The sequence below is a fragment of the Colossoma macropomum genome, unplaced genomic scaffold (assembly GCF_904425465.1).
Source record: "Colossoma macropomum unplaced genomic scaffold, Colossoma_macropomum, whole genome shotgun sequence".
NCBI classification, from domain to species: domain Eukaryota; kingdom Metazoa; phylum Chordata; class Actinopteri; order Characiformes; family Serrasalmidae; genus Colossoma; species Colossoma macropomum.
In genome coordinates this window covers 177207-200557 of record NW_023494801.1, presented here as the reverse complement: position 1 = coordinate 200557, position 23351 = coordinate 177207, and the positions used below count along the sequence as shown (strand labels likewise).

The window sequence follows — 23351 nt, the reverse complement described above, 5'->3', positions numbered from 1 at the left end:
GAAGGGCAGCGTTAGCTAACGCGGTTCGGAGAGGCGATGCAGCCGTCACACCGGATTAAACTGAACCGGAGCGCGTTCAGACTCGAAAGCGTTTCGGCCCCAAAGCGGCGGCGAACCGTCTGCGACCCCCGCGTTCCTTTCACCGGGGCGCACGCGGCGGACCCTGCCCGAGCCGACCGCGTGCACCGGGAACCGCCGATCCCCCCTGCACAGGAGCCGGTCAGGGAGCCCGCGGGAGAGCCCGGCGGAGGGAGAACCGCGCACCAGACAGGGTACGACTCAGGTACTGCTCCGCTCAGCGCAGGCGGGGTGGGGGCGAGCAGCGGCGGCGCCGGGATTCGCTCAGCGGGGTTCGCGCCAGGTTTCGGAGGCGAAGGGAAGCACGTGAGGCACGCTCAAACCGAGCCCGCCACCGCGGAGTGCTATGTCAACGGTAAGATGCGCGTGGAATCCGCTTCGTCGAGCTCTGCGCCGACGGAACGTGCGCGTGCAGCCATTGCGGAGCGCCGACCGAAGGGCAGATCCGGGGCGAGCACCGGACTCAAAGAGACCGACATAATGCGGCTGCGGAGCCGAGCATCAAGTAAGAGCCGTGAAGCGGTACAAGGGGAATTCCACCGGGTTTTCAGAATTCTTCAGTAACTCAGTGTGTGAGGTGTAATCAGAGAGATTCAGAGTGGTTTGGTGTGAAATGGTTCAGATGTCTTTACAGTGGTGGTGATAGGAACCAGGGGTCGCCATGACTACAACACAGATATAGACATTTTATTTACTATCCAGAACCACCAGTGAACCTACACGAGTCTTCTGAGTTTATATGGAATGTTGATGATGGAAAATAGTGGAAAATCTGAAATAATAAGTTTTCTTTGGGGACTATTTTGCCTCACAGCGCCCTGCATGTATCCCTCCACCATGAATGGAGTTTAAGTTCTCTAAACTATCATAAAACAGTGTCTCAGTCATCAGGCAGTGAATTCATAACCATTCCATGTAGGAACTTTCTGTGAGGGAGCTTTTAGAGGTGGACGTCTGGCTCCTATCACCACCACTGTGAACAGTTCTTCATAAATTTCTCTGAACATCTCTGTTTACGTCTTAACCATTTCCTTGTGCATGAATTATGAAAAATCGGTGGATTTCCCCTTTCAGTGTTTGCTGTTGGAGTTATTCTTAAACAGAGATCCAGCATTCAGAGCGGGTCTGTATAATTTGCGGCTACCTGTATAAAAATGTTCATACAGCTCAAATTTGAGCCACAGTAAGTTGTGGGCTACAAACTCAGGAGCAGGTCAGGTGCTGTTTTAAGTTGCGTCTCCGCCACCTTTTAAGTGTCCACCGCTCTGCCACTAGTGGTGGATTTAAGGTGGCTGAGATGCAGCCCTCTTATCAGATTTCTGTCTGGGTACACATCACACTCAGAACAGCTGTATGAGTTTAGGATGCCCTGTTTTGGAGGGCCTTGGAAAGCTGAAGTTGTGTGTCATTCTGTACTTGGTGTCATGCTCGTCTGCTGCCTTGAAGTCCTGTCGAAAAACATCGTATTTACGAGATGAATGCACATCAACGCCAGCACAATGTCGTGTTTTCTAGTGAGAGACTCTGATTTTTTGATGAGCCCCGAGTTTCTGAGTTGGCGGTGTCAACAAAAAAAACGACGATAGCCGCTGATAGACTGGCCGTATTTCAGTCATTCATCAGCCACAACACATTGCTCTTCTAATAATTATCCTTTGCTCTCCACTTTGTTGCAGCAACGCAAGACACACAGACTCTCTTTAATGACAGAAAAACAAAAGTAAACCAGAAACATTATTTCCAGTGTATCTGTCTTATTTCCAACCAAAACCACTTGAACACAGTCGTAAGTAGGAGCTTCTGAGGAGGACTTGAAGTCAGCATTATCAGGATCTGAGCTGGTTTCTGGCTCCTGAGTGTCACTGAATACTCTGAATTACGAGATCATTAAGAAGTTGAAATAGGAGCAATGCTGCATACATGGGTAATGTGTGTTTCAGTTGTTTTCTTATTAAATAAGATAATAAATACATGACAACTTTTCAATAATCATTGTTTTACAGTACCTTCTTTATGTGAGTGCGTTAACTTTAGGCATTTATATCTCCCAAATTATAAAAATATGAGGTGTTGACCGTTCAGCCATACGTGCAGATAAAATAAACTATTAAAAAAGGCAGTTTAGTCAGAAAATTATAAATAAAATAGTTTAACATGATTGTATGTGTACAACTTAACTTGAGCAGTATTCGACTCCTTTTGATTTCCTCATGTCCTGCAGCATAAAAGCCAAGAAAGACTTTTATTCTGTAAAACTTTTAAGAAAGATTGGGTGAAGGATTGCCTTATGAAGAAGACCCCAATTGTCCTTCATGCTGCAAAGCCAAGTTGAGGAGCCCTTTCACAAATACTGAAAAAATAATTTTAAATTTTTTAAGACTGGTCCAGTTTTCTCTGTCAGCCGTGCAACCCCAAGAAAGCCGTGGACACTATTACTATTATTATTATTATTATTATTATGCATTTGGAAAAATGAAAAATGTATAATCTTAAGTTCAAGGACAAATGTTTATATGGGTTTCCAACTGTGGAGATCAGCTTGTACATGCTCCCAGTAGCCAAAGGTAAATCAATATAAAAGGTTTTTTTATTAATCTGCTTGTGTCACACATTTTCCGGATGTTTAAATTGGAGGGAAACAGATCAGCTTCAGTGTGCAGAGGTCAGTTTGGTGCACAGCAGTATTAGCTAGCCTGAAGCATTATTAGTATTTTGGCTCTTTAATGATCACGTAATTCTGAGGATCTGATGATTTTCGAAGGAGTGTTTGCATGTCAAAAAGTATCAGGTTTGGAAAAAATGTTCTTTACCACAATGTGAGCGAGCACCGATTTTTTTGAAAACACCGTTTACTTTCCATGTAGGTGATGCAGCTTTTGCAATCTGCTTACGCCCAGAGTTCCTAATATGGGTCTGACTTCAACTACAGAACGACACACGACTCGAGAGCTCTGTTAAATTGGCTGTTTACTTTTGCTTTTTGTCCTGTTCCCAATGACTTTGTCTCCTATTGCAGATTGTAATAAGAACGCTGAGCTGAAGAGACGCTACGGTTTAGTCACGAGATTTGGTTCAGGGAGACACGTCAAACGGTCTGTGAAAAGCTCGTGCTGTGCCCTGTGTGGCGATGTAAAATACACCCCTCCTGCTAGTAAAAAACGGGCTTGTGTCCGTAAACCCGGTTCAAGGCGCCCTGACCCGCTGCAAAGGTGGGAGGGGGCCAAGCTTCGTCCTGCAGCACAAGCTCAGCTGAAACCCAGGCTTGTTATGTGGCCTGGGAAGTTCCCCAAGGTCAAACTGTGTGATGTAGCCCGGGTGTTTGACGTGACCTCACGTGACTTTTCGTGCGTTTTGCCGGCGGCGCTGTGTCAAAAGAGGGAGCATAAAGGTGTGCAGTGCTTTAAGAAAGAATACGTGTCTCTGATGCAACGTTATCACCACGGTAATTGGAAGTGGATTACCAGCCAAATGTGGAAGGTGTGTGCTCCAACCAATAGCTGTGCTTCTCTCTCGTCAGGTGAACGAGTTTCAGACATATTTGTGCGTCACGAGGGGTGTACCGGGACTGCGGATAATCATGTTGCGAGGATACTGGACCACGAGAGGATGACGCTGACCTCTGGGGAAGGGACTGCATGTGTCCCCTCCAACCATGATGGGGTTCAGCATAGTGCTGAGACAGGAGGCTCGGCTGTGGCATCAGTGGGTCAGGAAGAGGCAGCGACAGCAACTCCAGTCCTCCATGTGCCTCCTTTGGTACTACGACGTGTGCCAGCCTTCAACGGGATTGGTTCTCCATATCGCTTCCAGGGTAACCCTGCAGTTGACCATAATGCCTCTGCTGCTGGAGAGTCTGAGGAATGCTGCCGTCATCTGGAGGAGGACAGTGGAAGTGAGGATTCAGAAGGTGAAGCGTACTCTCCACTTTCGTTCTCCTGCCAGAGAACCCAAGCCTATGTGGCTCGACCTCTCTTGTCCTGTGCCCGCACTTACAAGTCTTGGCCCTTCTCTAGACGTGGACCTCCTTCCGAATTGAAGACATCAGTTCTCACTGGCCCTCGATGGATTGTTACCCCTGCAACCTCAGATGTTACAGATCATGGGATTAGTAAAGTGCAAACTTCTCTCAGTGTGACCTTTGGGGAAACCGTCAGAGAAAACCTTTACAAGCTTCTCCAATCAAGTGTCAAGAGCATTGTGGATCGAAACGGGCAAGGGCAGTCACCATCTGCAAACCTGAGTAAGATGGAGAAAAAACCCTTCAGAGGTTGTGGAGATTCCAAAAGATCCAGCAGCAGAATACCAGAAAAATCCAGGCAAAGCAGATGAGGAACCCTGCAACCATTCCCACACTGGGCCTGATCCCTCTGCAGAGACAGAATCTCTGCATCTTCCTCAACTGGGACTTCCTCGTCTCGTCTCGGTTGAGAAGTGCAGCGCTGAAGCTGAGGTCAAATGTTCCCCAGAAGTCTTCTGTGATCAAGATAACTTCTCAGGTTTGCTGTCTACTCAACATGACATTCCTGACAAGAGAACCGATGAGCTGAATGTGGTTCCCACACCTGAGCCAGTCAGTGTTCCTCAGCTCAGGCTTGTCGAGCAGAGTCTGTCTGATGGTGCAGATCCCTTTCAGGACATCGGTCTCACACGAAAGCTCTGCAATCTTCACTTGTTATGCTGCATCCTCCAGAAGAACCCATCTCCAAAGCCTCTTCCGAGATGGTACGTTCCAAAACGGAACCTCAGGCCACTTCCTCAGTGATGAGTTCTAATGCTGGTGTGGAGACCAGGACTAATCTATTGCACCCTGAAAAGACAGATCCACCTGACTCGACTGGAGGGAGAAGATGGAAGAAAAGCTTTAACAGCCTGACGAGCAAAGACGATTCCGACTCCTCCTCCTCCTCCTCTTGCTCCTCCTCCTCCAGTGAGGACTATCACAACAGTAATCTCTCTTCCAGCAGCGGTTCTGAAGGTCCGTCGCTGCAGGACGAGATGTGCGAGCCTGGTAAGGCCGACCGAGGCTCATCCCCCGTCAGTTCCCCTAAATGCTCTGCGGTTGCCAGGGCTGACTTGGATGTTTTGCGAGCGTACGAGGAGGATGCCATCGTGCTTGATGTGATTCAAGATGACCCAGAGCTCTTCGGGGCTGTCGTCAAGGAAACGGAAGAACGACAGACTCAAAAAATTAGCCCGGAGGCAGGAAAGGAGACGGGACAAATGTTCTTGCAACCTGGGAAGACCTCCATGCTCCAAAGTCGTCAGAGAATAGTTTGGGGCTTGGAGTCAACGAGGTACGTGTGTGAGAGTTGATGCATCACAGTTTTGGTGTTTTAGGTTGATTTCAGTGCAGAAAATGTCCGAAAAAGTTTCTAAATCTGCTGTATTTTTTTGCATTTCTCACAAAACCCCAGGAGAACTGCTCATATCAAACTGGAGAGTTCTGACGGTTTATTCACAGGTTAGTGCTCCTGAAAATATCTGATGTGTCCATTATGACCAGTTTGAATAAGGGAAGCGCGATGAGAATCAGCATCATATGAGTATCGGAAGATATTTGCTCATGAAACAAATATTGGCACCTGACAGACGTTTAGATTGGACTGATATTTCAGACCGATGTTTGGTGAGGTATTAATTTCATTGGCGTGTCACTAGCTTGAATAGTAACTTAATGAGAGCTCTTTGAAAAAATGAGTATGTCGGAGGTCAGGTTTGATTGGTTTTCCAGATGTTAAAGGACTTAATGAGGGGAAATGTTTTTATTGTGTGCTGGAGAATCTTGGTGTGATAGCATGATTGGAAGCAGAGTAATGGATAAATAGACTGAGTGTCTTGTTCTTGCAGTGGAGGCTGGTGGTAAGGCTCAGAGTCCTTTGACTCAGCTGGTACACAGCAGAACCTGGACCCCAAGGAACCCTGTAGTGAAACCAGAACAGGTAAGTGGCCTTTTTGGATCTGTTTGATGCTTAGTGTGTAACTTGATGTTTGTATTCACTCTGAATGGAAATATTTACCAGAGTTTCCACACAGACTGTACTCGGGCAGGTGTTTTGATGGCCAATGACCCATTTCTAAAATATTTTCTTATGTGTAAGTAAAGGATAAGTAAAGGCTCACTGTGTATAACATGAGACACAACATGTGTTTTAACATTTCTGTGATTCGGTGCAGGTCACTAAAAAACCTACCATTGCAAAAATACAAGATATTAATTCAAGTACGGTGAGGTATAGAGGTGAATTGTATACCATCGCTGTATTATGACTCGCATGTTAACTCGTGGCTAGTGTGTTAGCTTGGGGCTGACATTATTAGGTTGTGGCTTGAGCATAAAATTATGTTTTAGACACTGTAAAGCAGCTTTTTTATAAGAGTAAAATTATTGTTTTTATAATGTTGAATGTTCCAGTAAATTGAAAATGGAAACAATGGCATTAATGTAAGGCACATTTTCAGCAACTCCTTATTGAAAAATCTGTCATCTGTATCATCAAAACTCTGAATTCTGTTCATTTTTACACCCATAAAGGTTATACATAATTTCTTTTTTCTGTGTTCCATTCTATACGTTTTATTTGAATTCTTAATGAAGTGAGAAGGATACCAAGAAGAGTTTGGATATCCGTACATATTAAAATACCCCCTGCCTCCCTGAAGCTCAGCTGAGGTTTCTCTCATCATCTCTGCTGCAGAAGTTTTTTCGCTCTGTAGACGTGTTTAAACTGGCATGACTGTTTCGGGTGTTGTGACTCTGTTGTTTTCTGTCAGACTGTTACAGACTGTAATAATAACCTGGATAAGAGATCTGCTGACCTGAACGCTAACAGCGCTGGATCATCATGGCTTGTGGTTGATACACGCAGCAATGGTGGGTCCTCCGTTCTCTCAGTCTTCTACTTCATAGTCTGATTTTAAGAATGCTTATTAATAAAGAATGTTGACGTTCAGAGCTACAGTTTGGGGATCGTAATCTGACAAAATCTGAATCAGATTTTTGCCCCAATCACACAAACTTAAATCAGCCGGTTTATTACTTTGATTGAAGTTTCACTTACGCTGTATTAAAACTCTGCTCTGAACTAAAATGCTGTAGCGTAATTAGACACGACTCACTGCGTTAAACAGCGCCACCTCTGGCGTCCCGTGGAGCACTCTGTTTGATTCATTAGTTGTTTTTCAACTTATTTGGCCTGCGGGCGGTAATATGATGATATATATTGTTTTCTTGATAAATTACGTCACAATGCAATACAGCATGCTTTTCTGAACATATTGTGTATATTATCAGTACTTGTGGACACTGACCAACTGTTTCATTATAAAGAGACCAAAATTAGTCAGTTTAACTGGATTTAGTGACAAATACTGAATAAAAACGCTCCTTTTAATTCCGTTTTTGGGAAAAAATTGAAGGCAACTGAAATATATAATGTTGTTTGTAGTGTAAACTGTTGGCTGTCTTTTGATGTGTGAATAAAGCGCTGTATTGTCTCCTGTGCAGTTCATGGCACAGCTGGGATCGGCAGCAGTGTTCCTAAACCTTCTCCAGTCTCAGTGAGTAAACACTGATCAGAAAATGGCCTCTTTTCCACGGTCGAGCCAAATGGTTCTCAGGGCCCTACGGGGCCGTTCCATGCTGGTCTGGACACTTAAGACTGGTTTCTTTTTCCATCTGTTGTACCACTAAATCAGAACCAGTAAATACTACACAGATGAGTGGCTAACTGCTAACAGGCTAATAGGTACACACACACACCACTACAGGTGGGAATCTCTGGGCACCTCATGATTCGATTCGTTTACGATTCAGACACTGCGATGCGATTATAAAATGATTATCGATGCATCTTTTTTTTTATATACAGGATTTCTGTTTTCTCTCTGTGTGACGACTTGGAACTTTAAAAGCAAAGTGTTTGTCATGATCCATAATGAATTTACTTCCAATATCTTTTATTACTAAATCAAATGGAATTGATGAGGCAAGTGAACTGGAAGGCTCTCATTCAGTGCTCTTGTTTGGAGCACACGAGACGCTGCTGCCACTCATCTGCGATAAAATGTGCAGTTACAGTGAAATAAGATTCTTTGGCAATGGATGTCCACACAGCACATTACAGCTGTTCTACCCGTGATTCGATAACTTCGGTTTTGGTATCGCTGTAGTGAGTCGGGGCGTCGCTACGTCAGTACAGTATCTTTGAGACGGGTCGCTGTATCTCGGCTCCAAAGTGTGCAACACAGCGCGAAAGCCCTGGTTCTCAAAGACTGAGAACGGACGCAAATCCTTGGCAAAAAAGCTGCAATAGAGTTTGTAATTCGCCTCGTCTTTTTAGATTTGGGTGGAAGTTTTGACATCATTTGCTTGATGGTCCTCTGGTTGGCAGCAACTACAACTGGGCGGAAAATGGGTGGAAATGTAATACGGTTTTCCCCCTCAACTCATAGCCAAAGTGCTTCCATACACTAGCTCAAGGGTCGGCAACCTGCGGCTCTTTTACTGGCCTGTTGCAGCTTCACAACAAAAGTAGATTTGTAGGGAAAAATAAAATAATCCTCCTTTACAGTAAAATAATGCTCTGCTGATCGTTCAACACAGTTTAACAATAAATGGTCTTAAACTCTGGAATTAATGTAGCCTATAACTGCTAGTTCACCCAGCAAGTAGCTAACGAAAAGACAAAGAGAAAGATTTAAGACGAACATTGATAATTTGGAGATGAATGGACTTATTTGTGATTATAATCACTCCAGCTGGTTTCCTGATGCGTTTATTCTGCAATGAGAAATTGTCAAACACTAAAATAACACGTGAAACTTAAGTCAGTTTCTCGTTCTCCCGCTTCTCATTCAAATTGTCCCGTTCCACCTTAAATGGTGCAGCAGTTACATTCTGGCGCCTCAGGCACCATTTAAGATGGAATGGGAAAATTTGAACGAGAAGCTGGAGAACAAGAAACTGATTTCAGCCTCGTAAAAAGTAGAACATTGAACAACATTTTACAATGAACTGTTCTACTTCTATGGAAAAGTTTCCAGCTGGTGATGCTACAGCTGAGCTAAAGCTTGAAGCAGAGCAGAGTAAGTCTGTGTTTTTGTTTGTATTATATTTTTACCCTACACTGGGACTTTAGCACTGACTGAGACACATTTACAGCCAAGATGATAAAATGGACTCAGTGTTGTGGCTCCTAAGGTGGTTTGATTTTTGTTGAAAGGACAAAATGACTCTTATTGACGTTTGGTTGCGACCCCCGCACTAGCTTTTAATGCAGTGTGCCGCCACAGACTGTCTGGGCGCTGCACTTCTGCACTTTGCAAAGTTCCGCCTTTTGCATTCCGTCAACATTACGCTATCAATTAAAATTTAGAAAATCAATTTTTGACGTTTGTGAATTGATTCAGAATCGTCCACGTCCGCATCGCGATGCTTCTAAGAGTCAAGTTTCCCCCCACCCCTACACACCACCCACCACAACATGTTTGATTCCGTCTGTCACTCCAACTCCCGTCTCTCTCTGTACTCTTAGATTCTTTATCCTCTAAACGGGTGATATTTGAGGATCACTTACTAAGACTGAGCCTGTACTGCAGTTTCACCTGTAGCCGGATAACTACATTAGCATTAGCGCTGCCCAGCAGGGTTCAGCTCAAATCTCCACAGAACAGTTCTGTTTTTTATCTTTGTCACTTCAACACCAGACACTTGAATGTGTTTCCCAGATACGAGTCTTTATCCTCTAAACGGGTGTTTTTAGTCATCGGTTGGCCGGACCCGAGCCTGTACTGCTGTGGCAGACACTGTACACTCACATTAGCTTAGCCTAACAGGTTACAGCTTAAACACCACAGAACAGGTTCCGTTTCAGCTTTCTGCCACTCCAACACCGATCAGTCGACTTTGCTCTCACTGATATAAGCGTTTATCATGTATACTTGTGATAGCTGAGCTCCAGTTAGTCAAGTTGAGCCCCTACTGGGGAGTTTGGATCTCTTTAGCTAAGCTATATTAGCAAGGAGAGAGGAGCTGGCTAGCGTTAGCTTAGACACCAGACACCAGGGAGGAGGTTTAATTTATCAGCCGCTCGACTTCGCTTCGTCAGATTTGAGTCATTATCATCTAAATTTGTGTCAGTAAAGTTTCTGTTAGTCAGAGTCGAACCTGTTCTGTGCTGAGCAGAGCAGGCAGTATGCTAGCTAAGCTAGCGCTCTTTTTCCAGAGCGTCACCAGCTACTCCTTCCTGGTTATCAGCACTGTTTCACAGTTAGAAACTGGTGTTAGATTGAAGCTTTGCTGTTTGCTGAGTGGTGGATTTAAAATCATGCACTGCTTTTATTTATTTGACGTCTGTGCGAACTGAACATGTTTGTTTTTGGGTTTGGAATAACGCCGCACTCTGCATTGGCACCATATGGGCATAAACGTAGAACAGTCAGTGAATAGCTACGTTGTTATGTCATCCTGCTGAACAGTATACAGTTAACTAACCATGTGGAAAAGCCACTGGAACAGTTACCCTCCGTGTTGAGAACCGTTCGGCCCTGCAGGGGAAACGAGGCCTATGATGTCACCACAGAACGTCTGAAAATATGTAACACAGGATCCAAAGTGTCTCTCTAACATGTTCCACCTCTGTCTGCCCAGTATTGTCGTTTTTACTTCAGTGAGCATCACTCGTGCCTGCGGAACATGTGCTGGTTCCTCCATTTGCCCAGGGATGAAGATGAGAAGGTGAGTGAGTGAGAGGGGATCGTTTCACAGGAGAGTAACGGTACACAGACGTCACGGTTCACTTCACCGCGGTTTGGTAAAACAGAGAAAAACGCAATGAACCCCCCAAATGCAGAAGGCTGGTTTTTCTTCATTTAGTTTTACAGATGTTCCACCTTGTGTCATATAGCACCCCCCTGTGGTAACTTTAGCTGCTACAGCCTGTAGTGTATTAAAGAGGAATTTTTCAAAATTTCAGTGGTAGAGATGTAAATAAAGTCACCTCGGGTGGTTTGGTGTGAAATGGTTCAGATGTCTTTACAGTGGTGGTGATAGGAACCAGGGGTCGCCATGACTACAACACAGATATAGACATTTTATTTACTATCCAGAACCACCAGTGAACCTACACGAGTCTTCTGAGTTTATATGGAATGTTGATGATGGAAAATAGTGGAAAATCTGAAATAATAAGTTTTCTTTGGGGACTATTTTGCCTCACAGCGCCCTGCATGTATCCCTCCACCATGAATGGAGTTTAAGTTCTCTAAACTATCATAAAACAGTGTCTCAGTCATCAGGCAGTGAATTCATAACCATTTCATGTAGGAACTTTCTGTGAGGGAGCTTTTAGAGGTGGACGTCTGGTTCCTATCACCACCACTGTGAACAGTTCTGACTCGGTAAGTTTCTCTAGAACAGAGCGTTTCACACCAAACCACTCTGAATGACTGAATGAATGAGGAGTGTTTCAGGTTCGTCCAGTTAGGCTGTACTTGATTACGTTCGTCAGTCTTCGCACATAGGCTGCTGCGTATTCTCCATACGGCTGCACTGAACTCTTAACATCTGTACTGCAACAGTTTGGGACGAATACACGTACCGTTACACCCCTGGTTGCCGTAGAGTGAATGCCTGATCGATGGATTTATCTGAAAGGGAATCTGTGTTTCTCTGCTGTAGTTCTGTATGGAGACGGTGCAGAAGTTCTGTCGTGCTGGAAGTCCTTCTCTTGTACAGCGAGCAGGTAAGAGAGAGTTTTCTTTTTTTATCTTGTTTGTTTGTGTTTCTGATCATATTAAGCACAATTCATCATATCACAGCATTGAAAAGATTCATTTCTTGTTTTCTGTAATTTTCCTTCAAAATATAATAACTTAAGCCCTGCCTCTGAAATGTCTTGTGTATTTTAATGATGTCACCTTGCACCGGTGGGTGGGACAAAATAATATTGACCAATAAAATGTAAAAAATCCACTGATAACTCAGTATGCATTGTAGCTTCTAGTCTTACAGGACTAGACATGATTTAATAATAATAAACGATAATACGCATTTGGGAATGACTTCATGATGTGTTCAGACTGCCAGCCCAGATCTGATTTATATCGTATCCAGAAATTGATAGTCTGGACAGAGAAAAAACACATGAAATCAGATTTTTGCATTCAGATCTAAACCACATCTGGAAGTGGTTTCAAATGCGACTCCAGTCTGATTTTTACAGATCAGTCTCAGTCTGGACGCTCAAACCAGATTTCACAGTGTCTTTTTCGTCACTCACAACACAACAAACAGCAACGTTGTTGAATCCAGTGTGATCTAATGCTGGGATTCAAGAAGAGCTCCAAAGATTCATGATTATGAAGAGAATTCTGAAGAGTTTGGAGGGCGAGATGATGCTCCTCCATCTCTCCTGCATCCGCGTTTGAAATCTGCATCACCACGTGACGCCTACTTCTTTACCACGGCAACCCATACAGATAGACTGGTGATGTCTGGACACACAAATCTGATCACTTGCAAATAAGAGAGCAGACAGTCAACTCAAAAGATCTGATTTGAGAAACAAATCCAATTTGCCTGCGGTCTGAATACAGTCTTAAAGTTTTGGTGCTGGATTGCTGAGCTAACAAGACCATGCCCCCTCTAAACCCCGCCCCCTCTAACCTCCACCCACATTTCCTCCAGTTTGTGCTTTTTTATTGAGTACAAAACGCAAAAGAAGGTAGCTAGTGAAATACTGTTTATTTTTCACAGTCAGTGTTTCAGGACTATGTAACATTGACTCTTACCAGTAGCTTGTAGTCAGACAGGGATCAGATTAGAACATGAAAACATGCTGGAGTTTTCCTTTCCTGCTCTGAAGGCCTTGATCAGGAGGATCTAGTGGTGGATTAGATTAGATTTCCTGCAGTGCTGTAAGAGTCCATGATAAAGTCGTGTTAAATCTCTCTTTGTCTCCGTCTGCAGTGGAGGTGTTTGTTGGCTACTACAGGACTAATTCTCCTGGTGCGAGTTTCAGTCAAAACATCGTGAACTCTCTGCTCTCCTCTCTGCTGAACCTGGCGCTGCTGACGGACCTGCTGCCCGTCATCAACACGCTGCTCTCGCACAACAAAACGGTGAGGAGGTGCTTTTATGTGCAGTGTGAATGTGTAAACACCAGACCTCTCGTAATAAAGAGCTTCATACTGGGGAATCCTGAGTGGCGCAGCCGTCTAAGTGTTGGCTCTATTATGGGAGATCCCATAACTCTCTAGTTATCGTCCTAACTAGAGGGTAGAACTGGATATGACTAAATTGGGTAGAATATTGGAAAAGGACTTCATGTAATTTATGCTTAATTTTGCAAGTCTCGAGCTCGCCTGAGCATTTTGCAGGCTTTGAATACTTGTTCTAAAAATCGAAGAAGCTGTGAGTCCTGCTGAAGCTGCAGAGCGGCATGTCATAGAAGTTGCGACTGCAGCTTTATAATGAGCTAAAGGTGTAACAGATTGTAATTATTTACTTATTTATCATCACAGTCTGATCCTCTGATTTATATATTTTTTTGGAGGTGTTTCTGCTCTTTTAGCTTCAGTGGCTCTGCAGCTCATCGCCCTCTGAGTCGAGGAGACGCCTGGCGTAAACAACGGGCGTGAATTTCTGATGGATTCAGCTGAACTAAACCAGCTTTATTTTTAACCTTTGCCATATTTTAAAGTTAACTGTTCTGATTAAAGGCCTTTGTTGTTGAAACAAGTGTTTTTTATTTTACCGTGTTGAACATTTTAAAAAATGACGAATCTTTAGCATACTAAACCTCTGTGTGTTTACAGCCTCCCCCCGAGCTCGTGATGGCACTTTATGAACACGTGCGAGAGAGAGGACAGCTCAGCTCGGTACCAGAGCTCATATTCCTCACCTCAAAGGTGAAACCTTTAAACTCAGCAAGCACAACATCACTTTCATTAAAGTCTGTTTCATTAGTGCGGGTCTAAGCAGAGATGATCTCTCAGTAATGCTGAACTACACACAGGCTTTAATTACATTCTCATAACGTTTTCAGATAAATGGTGACAAATCAGCAGGTGTTCATGGTTAAAAGGTTATTAAGGCCTGTCTTTACACAACTGCTATTCAGGATGATAAGCAATTTAAACAAATTGATAAATCGGGACACACACTCACACACACACACACACACGTGCGCACACAAACACACTGCAGTTATATTCTGTATATCTAGGACAGTTTCTGTTCACACCAGAGGGGGGCGACAAGGATTCCTCATGGATTTCATGGCTGTTTTCAAACGTAATATTTATCTATAAATCGATGTGGCGCCGGTTCTGCTGTGAGTGTCTGAGATGGAGCTGTTTGAGTAGTACAGTGCGCTCATGTGTGGCCAAACGGTTCTGGCAGTGTTTGTGAATGTGCTCAGATAAAGTTTGAGGTGTGTGTGTGTGTGTGTGTGTGTGTGTGTGTGTGTGTGTGTAGATGATAGATGCAGGCTGTGTGTTCACTGTAAATCAGTGTGAGATGATGCAGTCTGAGCTCCAGATGCTGCAGGTGCCCAGAAAACAGATGGACATTTTCCATGCTGTCAAATGCAGGTGAGTCTCTTCATGTTGTGTGTGTTTTATCTCTGCTGTCGGAACAAAACCTCCTATCTCCAAAATGGTAACTTTACAGGGGAAGGAGAAAACATACTTCACCTTTAATGTAAGTCAATGGAACCAGACCCCAAGTAATTTTGGGTCATTTACTTTTGGTCTGTTCTTCATAAAATTTACATACAATGCAAAGGGAAACATGCATTTTATGTCAGAAACTGAAACAACAACAATGTCAAAAATTAAGATAAAAGGTTTTGTTCCAACAGGAGCAATATGGATATATTTGTTGTTTTTTGTTTTTATTTTTTTGCACAATTTAAAAATGCCTGTTACTCTTTACATTGTGTGTAAATTTTATGATGAACAGTCCCAAAGAGACAAACCAGAATTATTTCCATTGCCTTACATCAAAGGTAATTTTGGAGATACGAGGTTTAGTTCCAACAGCAGCGATATATCCATTTAGAGAGAAAGTTCTAAGTGCTGTTTATCTGATGGGGATGTTTTGGTGTTCTACCATGTCAGTGGTTAGGAGTCAGGTTTATCAGATTACAGCCGGGAGTCACAGCAACAGGAAGCGGAAAGAACAGAACATACAGATTATATATTTCTGTTTATATATAAATAAAATGTAAAGTCGTAAAACTGTTTCACAGTTTTAAATACAGGGTCCGTCCTCCTCTATCGGGGGCTCCAGTGTTTGTGTTGTGTTATTGTTCCTCTGTAATATGTTTAACAGTGTGTGACGTCACTGATCCCACATGCTCTGCTGTTGTGTGTCTGTTTCTGCAGAGCTTTGGCCGCAAACCCCCTCACCGCTGAACTGTCAGCGCTGTCTGAGGCTGTGGTCCAGGTGGAGGTGAGACTGCAGATCTGTTCATTTCTTTATTCCTAATTTATGTATTTCCTAAACAGTGAGGCTGAGACTGAAGTGGATCCCTGTCTGCGTTTATATGCACAGCTGCTGATTTTCTCTTAGTGTCTAAATCATAAAATGAAATTATAGGTTTTGTTCACTCTTTTACTCATCAGTGTGTGGGAGTGGAGTGGAGCATGAATGTCCCGCTCCTCGCTCAGAGCGTTTCTCTAATCACTCCGCTCCAGCTCCACTCCGGGTTTTCTGTTTCCCGCTGTTATTCACTACATGGTCTTTACTGTATGCTGAACTGACTGGAGACGGGTGACGGACGGCTGGAAGGTTTATTGTTGACCGGTTGAACAATATACAGCCTGTCTGACACTGTAGAGCACTACCTCTGTAATCTGGACAGATTCAGCAGCTCCAGAGTGGTTCTGAGGCTCTACATTAATGAGGAAACAAGGCTCCATTTCAGTCACAGCCTATAACGGCCTAAATGTGAACCTGAGTAAAAACTAGAATTTTCTCTACAGTGTTAAACTGATCAGTGTGTGTGTGTGTGTGTGTGTGTGTGTTGGTAGGTATGTAAGCAGCAGGAGAACTGGCCTGGACTGGCGAGCGTGTTCTGTGGCGTCTGTGCCGGTCGATACAGTGCAGGAGAACTGGCCAGGTTCTGCTGCTGTGTTACCACGGCTCTGCTGAAAGAACCTAAAGACAAACTCACGCTGCCATACGAGCCTTTCGCTGAGTCGGGTACTCACACACATGTTCTCATCCAGAGAATGTCTGGGGACCATCATGAGAAATTATGGGCTGAATGTTGGGGGACGTAGTTATTAGGAAATTTCTAAACCTCTCTGTTACCTTGTGTAGGCGGAGCTTAAAGGGGAGGTCCACAGATTTTTCAAAATTTCTCCATAATTGAGTGTGTGAGATGTTAAGATGTGTTTACGTCTTATCCACTGAATTATGCAGAGAGTTTTTGTATTTATACGAAAATTTCCCTGGTCATTAGCACAAAAATTAGCAAGGTTGAAAAGGCCCCAGAACTTTGGTTAGGAGTGTTGATGTGAGTCGTGTGTGGAGAAGATTTACATGCAGTAAAAATAAATGTTACGTCTTACAGAGAAAGACAGTTCTGTTAGTTGATGGTAGCGTTTCACTAGCTAGCTTGGTTTGCTAGTGTTGTTGATTGCGCTCTAGATGTTAAAGAGCACAGACTAGAGGAATTTGGGGGCGGGGTTTAGAGGGGGCGTGTCCTTGTTTGTGGCCATCCAGCACCAAAAGTTAATGAGTCGTCCTCAGACGTGTTTTCTCATTACGCAGAGTTATTTCAAGGAGTATTAACGTCTCTCTGTGTTTGTGTTTGTGTATGTTAGTGTGTCAGGTAGTGCCGCCTGACGGGCTGGTGAAAAGCTTTCTGGGACGAGTGGGAGTCTCTCTGATGTTCAGATATCACAGAACACACGAGTGGGCCAAGGTAGGTTTGTGTAATGAGTGAATACAGAACGGATGGTTTTGGGGTCAGTTCTGAAGGAACCCTCCACTGTTAGTCCACTGTGTGAGTCAACAGGACTCCTAATTTTTCAAGTTTGACCCTTCGACCCTTTGACCCATCTGTAGTTACACCCTGAATGTTGCTGTGACTCTTTGGCCCCTTTTTCAAATACAGCTTTTAAGTTGTGTCCTTCACTGATGAGAAGCCACGAGCTGTAAGAGGGAGAACGAGAGGCTAAAATTACAAAGGAGGAACCATTGACTGTATATATGATATATGAGAGATATACACTCTTTGACTGTATATATGATATATATGGTAAATACACTCATTGACTGTACGTATGATGTGATATATACACTCATTGATAGTGTGTGTGTGTGTGTGTGTGGTATATATATGTGTGTGTGTGCGTGTGTATGTATGTATATGTGTGTGTACATATACATGTGATATATTCACTCATTGACTGTACATAGATATGTATATAGTCCTTTTTGGAAGAAAAATGGAGTAATTAAGACAAATGCACTTAATCACATTTCATTATTTGAGTAGTTTGACAGCCCTTCTTAATGCACTGTTTTAAGAAGGTAAAATAACTGCAGTAAGCGCTGTTTTGTCTACGTGTTGTGTGTCCTGAGATGCTTTGCCTCATTCAGAGTGGAAGAGTTCCTAAAAAGCTGTTAGATGTTTTCAAATATTCTAAGAAGATTGTTAGTTTTTTATTCATGGTCAGTGACGTGCTTCAGTGCGATTCATAGCCATCCTGTAACTACCTGTTTTTACTTTGAACTATTTTCAATCAAATTCAACAAATATTGAAATTTCTCTGATGAAAGTTGTAGCAAGTGTATAAAAACAGGGCTGCTGCAGTCGGTCACTGTGTGACTGTGTGGATTTTAACACACTACGAGTTTTGAAGTCTGTATTTTTGGATGTGTGTGAAGGGCGTGAAGTTGGTCCTCGTGATGTCTCGGCTGCACATGGAGTTCTCCAAACTGAAAGGGCTCTTCGGCAGTGAGGACGGGACGTCACGTTGTCAGCTCATCACCATAGCGACGGAGCTCTTCCTCCAGAGCGGGAGCATCGAGGGAGCTCTGAATGTGCTCAGAGGTGACAGCAGCGCAAACAACCCACACTTAAAATACTGCTTTATTTTTAGATTTACATTTTGCATTTTAGCTTCACATCAGTGTTATTTCCTCAGCAGTGTTGTAGTTGTTCAGATAATTAAACAGTTTAATTATGTCTATTTTAGAATTTCAAGTAATTAATTCAAGTAATTAAATCAAGTGAACGGTTTTGGAATTATAGCCCTGTATGTTTGTGTCGTCTGTGGGTGATGTTTAATGTGCCTTTGTTTGATTTATTTCATTATTTATTTGGTTAATTATTTATTTTTTAGCTGATGAGTGGTTTGTGAGCTCAAGCACGTGGCCGTGTGACCAGGCGGATGTGGAGAACCGGAGGAGGGTTCTGACCAGTCTAGCTGGGAAAACCTCACACAGAGACACGCTGGAGATTCTCAGCAACCTGCCGGGACTCAGACAGCCACTCGGTTAGTTAGAGGCACCCACTCCGTCCTGTACATCACATTCTGTCTCACATCACTGAGAGAGAGAGAGACAGACACAAACAGAGAGAGACAGATACAAACAGAGAGAGAGACAGACAGAGAGAGAGAGAGAGACAGAGAGAGAGACATATACAGACAGACATATACAGACGTGATAAACCAGCAGGTTTATATATTCAATCCAATATAAACATCTAATCTGCACGTCTAAGGCTCTGTTCACATTACAGGCCTCATTGCTTGATGATTATCGCTGATTATCGTCCTTGATTTCGTAGTTTAGGACGTGAGATTCTATAAGATATAATTCCTAAATTAAGAGTAGATTTGCTGTGATGGGATTTGCAAAAATCTAATCTTGATCTTGAATCTAAACGAAGGACTGAATGTAGGACGTTTGTGTGATTTGACCTCAGATGTGCTGATGCATTTGCAGTGTTTTGGCTCTGACTGCCCAGAGCTGCCCTCACATCAGGGCTGAGATGATTTTTGGGCTACATTCACCTGTTTTAATATGAAACAGTGGGCAGTTTCTTTTTCAGTGTGTGAAATATTTTCTGTTGTATTTGTCGTTGCTGGTCAGATGGCGTCCAGCTGGGTGAGTACTGCGGCGTGTTTAACGCTCACCTACAGAAGTGCATGATGAACCAGGTTTTGCTGGTCGCTGCAGACACTCTCGAATTCATGTTGACGCAGGGCATCAGCGCAGAACCTTCACAGCTTCAGAATGTCATCCACAAACTGGGCAGGCAGAACGTGTGGAGTCGTGGCAGAGCTCTGTTCAAACGTGAGTGATTCCCTCATCAGACAGAGTTTAACGGTTTGGTGATCAATCTAATGTACACTGTACACATTCTCTGAAGACTAGTCTGAAGGCCAGAGTTCACAGATGGGACAAACACAAACATGAGCGTTTGGTTGGTGTGCCGTACCCATGTTTGACTGTTGAAAGACTCTAGAACGTTCACTTCCTGTTCACTCCAGTTCATTTTACTCGTAAGTTCTTCTTCAGAACATTCTCAGGACGACTGCAGCCTCGAGCTGAAAGATGAATATTTTTAAGTGTTTTTTTATGTTGAAATCGTGTTTTGAAACGAGCTGCAATTTTCATTATAGAATCCACTATCAGCAAGTTTTAAATGGAGAAAGTTTAACCTTCTAAACACAGAGGCTGTGAGCTGCCTGTGGATGAGTTAAAACAAACCTGCCCTGTTCTGTATGTGTGACATCACAACCATCACTACCTGCTAGTCTGACACACTGTTCAGGCTTCATACCATGAAAAGCAGATCTGCTCTTCTTGGCCAAAAACAGGCCTAGAAATTAATTTACACAAAATAATTGATAAGTGACCCTTATTAATCTCACAGCGGGGAAATTTGAATTTAAAACTCAATCACAGTCACTGTGTTGGTCAGAAAAATCGCAGTTAGATATTTTCCCCGAATCGTTCAGCCCTGCTGCACTCAGAACGCTCGTGTTTGTTGGTGTTTGTCCCGTCAGTGAACTCTGGCCTTAAGTAAACTGGTCAGGTTTCCAGACAAGACCGTGGACTTTTCTGTCACTGTTTTGGGCTCAGGTTCAGAATCAGTAGCCTTAAAACAGAGTGACTGACTGTGAGAGAGAAACATGAACAAAACTCACTGAAATCTGCAGAAACTTCAGTTCACTGAGGAAAATCACTCTTTATCCACCTTGAGCTCCTGATGAGACGCTGGAACATCTCACGCTGTCTTTTTCTGGAGAATGAGCCAAACGCCTTTCAGTTAAAGCGATAAATTCACCTCTACGAATTGAGGAATTCATCTCTTTTTACTTTGATCTGACGCTGTTTAATAATCAGACCTCAGTGCGAAGGTTCCTGCGTTTCTGAACTGGGAGTAAAAGCCCGTATTTTCATTCTCTCAGACAGAGGAGACACTTTTCTGAGCTGTATTCAGACGTCATGTTTCAGTTTAACTCTGCTGCTCATGACGCTGATGTTCTCGTCTCTGTTTATTAGCGGTCTGTGTGACGTTCTCCTCTCTTCCTCTCGCAGGTGCTCTCTGTGCAGGTCATTACTCCGAGGTGTTGTGTGAGAGGGACTCTTTGTCGCTGCCGTGCAGCCTCAGTGAGATTGAGATGACTCTGGCCTTCGAGATGTTCATCACCTGTGTGAGAAGCAGCCTTCAGAGCCCCGGTGACCCCTCCTCACCTCTGCTCATCATACTCAGACGGTCAGTTTGGGTAAATGCTGCCCCATGGTCTTTTACAGTAACGTGGACTTTCAGTATAGAGACATGAGAGCACTTAGCACTGTCACAGCGCAGGACCGCGATCATCAAACCAACCAATCACAGACACGGTTCTTGTATCATGTGGTGTAGCTTGCTAATTGTTAGCCACTTAGGCTACATTCACATTACAAGCCTTGTTGCTCAGATCTGGTTAAGTGATTCAAATCTGTCATTAATGTGACGAACCGGCGTCCTGAAATGACCCTCATGAGCTCATCCTACTCAGTAACGTCACGTGAATGAATCACGTTCATCATCAGCACAAACTAACGAGCAGAACGAGCTTCGCTGAGAAGATCATTAACTCTGATCAGCTCTCAGCTTCATTATTAGAGCGAGACGAAGGAGAAAAAGGTGAGATGAGCTGCTTTTCCACCGTTTACAGGCTTTAACTTCTGTTCGGCGCTGCTGCCATGGTAACGCTGAATGATGGCGCAGCTTAGTGGAAAAAAAGCACATGAATTCCGATCTGAGCGTCACATTAAGGTCACATGGCCACGAATCAGATACGTATCTGATCTGTGGCTCAGGTCTGATTGAAAAAGATCAGATTTGTTTCCACACAGCTCTGAAAACAGTTCTGAGTCACATTAGGGGAAAAAATCAGATTTGTGCCACTTCAGCCTGGTGATGTGAACGTAGCCTAAGCTCCCCGGTCAGTTTTTTTCACCTGGGCCCAGAAGCCAGAAGTGTAAAGGAGAAAAACGGCCACCCCTGCTGGTCAGAGCTGGTGTGACATGCTAGTGTTAACTAGTATTTTTTTCAAACAATGGAAAAAAGGTTTGTTTTTGAGGTTTTAGATCCCAGAAATTGTACTGCTAAAAAAAAGTAATGCTAAAAATATTTTAAAATATTATTTTAAAAAATACATTTTTGGGCTGTTTTCGGTTTGTTACACAGGCAGAAAAAATAAATAAATTGACCAATTATTTGTGACGGCGCAGTGGGTAGCGCTGTCGCCTCACAGCAAGAATGGCCTGGGTTCGATTCCCGGCTGGGTGACCAGGGTCGTTTCTGTGTGGAGTTTGCATGTTCTCCCCGTGTCTGCGTGGGTTTCCTCCGGGTACTCCGGTTTCCTCCCACAGTCCAAAAACATGCAGTCAGGTCAATTGGACGTGCTAAATTGCCCCTAGGTGTGAGTGTGTGTGTGTGGATGTATATGTCTGTTTGTCTGCCCTGCGATGGACTGGCGACCTGTCCAGGGTGTATCCTGCCTTCCGCCCGATGACAGCTGGGATAGGCTCCAGCACCCCACCGCGACCCAGAAGGATAAGCGGTTTAGATGATGGATGGATGGATTATTTGTGACGACATGTTCATTAATTTTAGCTCTACCCAGTTATTATTTCTGTGACTTGTTTTTATCTTAATTTTTATCTTCATCTATTGTGTACAGTGTCCTTGTGTATCTTGAAACGCTTTTAAATAAATGTCTATTATTATTATTATTATTATTATTATTATTATTATTATTATTATTATATTATGGTTCTTCTTACCCTTCAGGGCTCCCGATGAGCATTAAGACATGGCTCAGCTAATCAGATTAAGAACCAGAGCGATGAGTTTTATAATCATTTCTGTTTGGTTTGTTTTGTTTGATAATTCTGTGAGTGAATAAAAGCCCTCGGTTCTCTCAGAGAAAGTTCTGTGGAGCATGAACAGCGAAATGAGCGAGCGTGACGATGATGTTCAGTGACGTCTCTGTTGCAGGTCGTCCTGCGGGGAGGCGGTGAAGGAGAGCGTGTATTTGGCGGCCGGCTGCCGTTTGCTGTCCGCGGCGCTGATACCGAACCCCAAACTGAGCATCCGCTACGTGGCTGTGAATCAGCACCAGGAGCAGTTCTTCCACCTGGACCGCAGCTCAGCCACCAAGTGGCTCTCACACAACCAGACCTGGGCTCAGGAGATGTGGACGAGCTAACGCACCGGACAGCATCGCTGTCAGGAACAGACCAGACGTCCACTGAGAAACTTAAACCAGACATGTTGACTCGCCTCATTGACTCAAACCTACAGTCAGCAGTTTAAGGGCTTCAGGAATGAAGAATCGATCCTAATAAACACGTGCAGACAGCGAGCCTCTGCTGCAGGCCTGGTTCTTATTTTTGACAGAGTGTAAATTGGATCCTCAGCACTTTTGGAGATTTTAGATCTCCAGCAGGAACAGACGTGTCTGTCAGCGAGTTCTGAAACGCTGCTCGGCTTAATTGTACATAATTACGCATTATGGAGGAACTTCAGTTGGACTCAGACGGACCGTTTGATTGTTTGTTTACTGTAAACAGGTTAATAAGAAGCTGTTTTTTCCTCCAGTAGAATTATTTAGTTCTTTCTCTACGTTTTAAATTCCTTCCGTTTGTCTTTGCTTGTTAAGATATCAGAAGTGTGTAAATTCATCAGGAATCAAAGGCCACAGACTGACCGCTGTCATTACGTGTTTGTTTGTTTTTTAAGCAGATGAAA

At 43.6% G+C, this 23351-nt stretch overlaps 1 protein-coding gene across 1 annotated transcript; it reads left to right on the top strand.

The window, feature by feature from the left end:
* Nucleotides 1–36: 36 nt before the first annotated feature.
* Nucleotides 37–22815, top strand: topaz1 (testis and ovary specific PAZ domain containing 1). Its single transcript, XM_036590437.1, has 21 exons — nt 37–583; nt 3095–4345; nt 4452–4682; nt 4769–5372; nt 5493–5539; nt 5926–6017; nt 6850–6949; nt 7583–7635; nt 10727–10813; nt 11756–11819; nt 13046–13197; nt 13894–13986; nt 14555–14670; nt 15466–15532; nt 16114–16285; nt 16912–17012; nt 17981–18146; nt 18439–18591; nt 19193–19396; nt 20648–20825; nt 22599–22815. The coding sequence occupies exons 1-21, from the start codon at nt 37–39 to the stop codon at nt 22807–22809; spliced, it is 4689 nt and encodes a 1562-aa protein (XP_036446330.1). The 3' UTR covers nt 22810–22815.
* The last annotated feature ends 536 nt before the right edge of the window (nt 22816–23351 follow it).

Coding starts and splice junctions, on each gene's coding strand:
- topaz1 (XM_036590437.1), top strand. CDS start 37: ATGCAGCCGTCACACCGGATTAAACTGAACCGGAGCGCGTTCAGACTC. Junction 6,018..6,849: donor CTGTAGTGAAACCAGAACAG/GTAAGTGGCCTT, acceptor GTTTTCTGTCAG/ACTGTTACAGACTGTAATAA. Junction 18,147..18,438: donor AGCTCTGAATGTGCTCAGAG/GTGACAGCAGCG, acceptor TTTATTTTTTAG/CTGATGAGTGGTTTGTGAGC.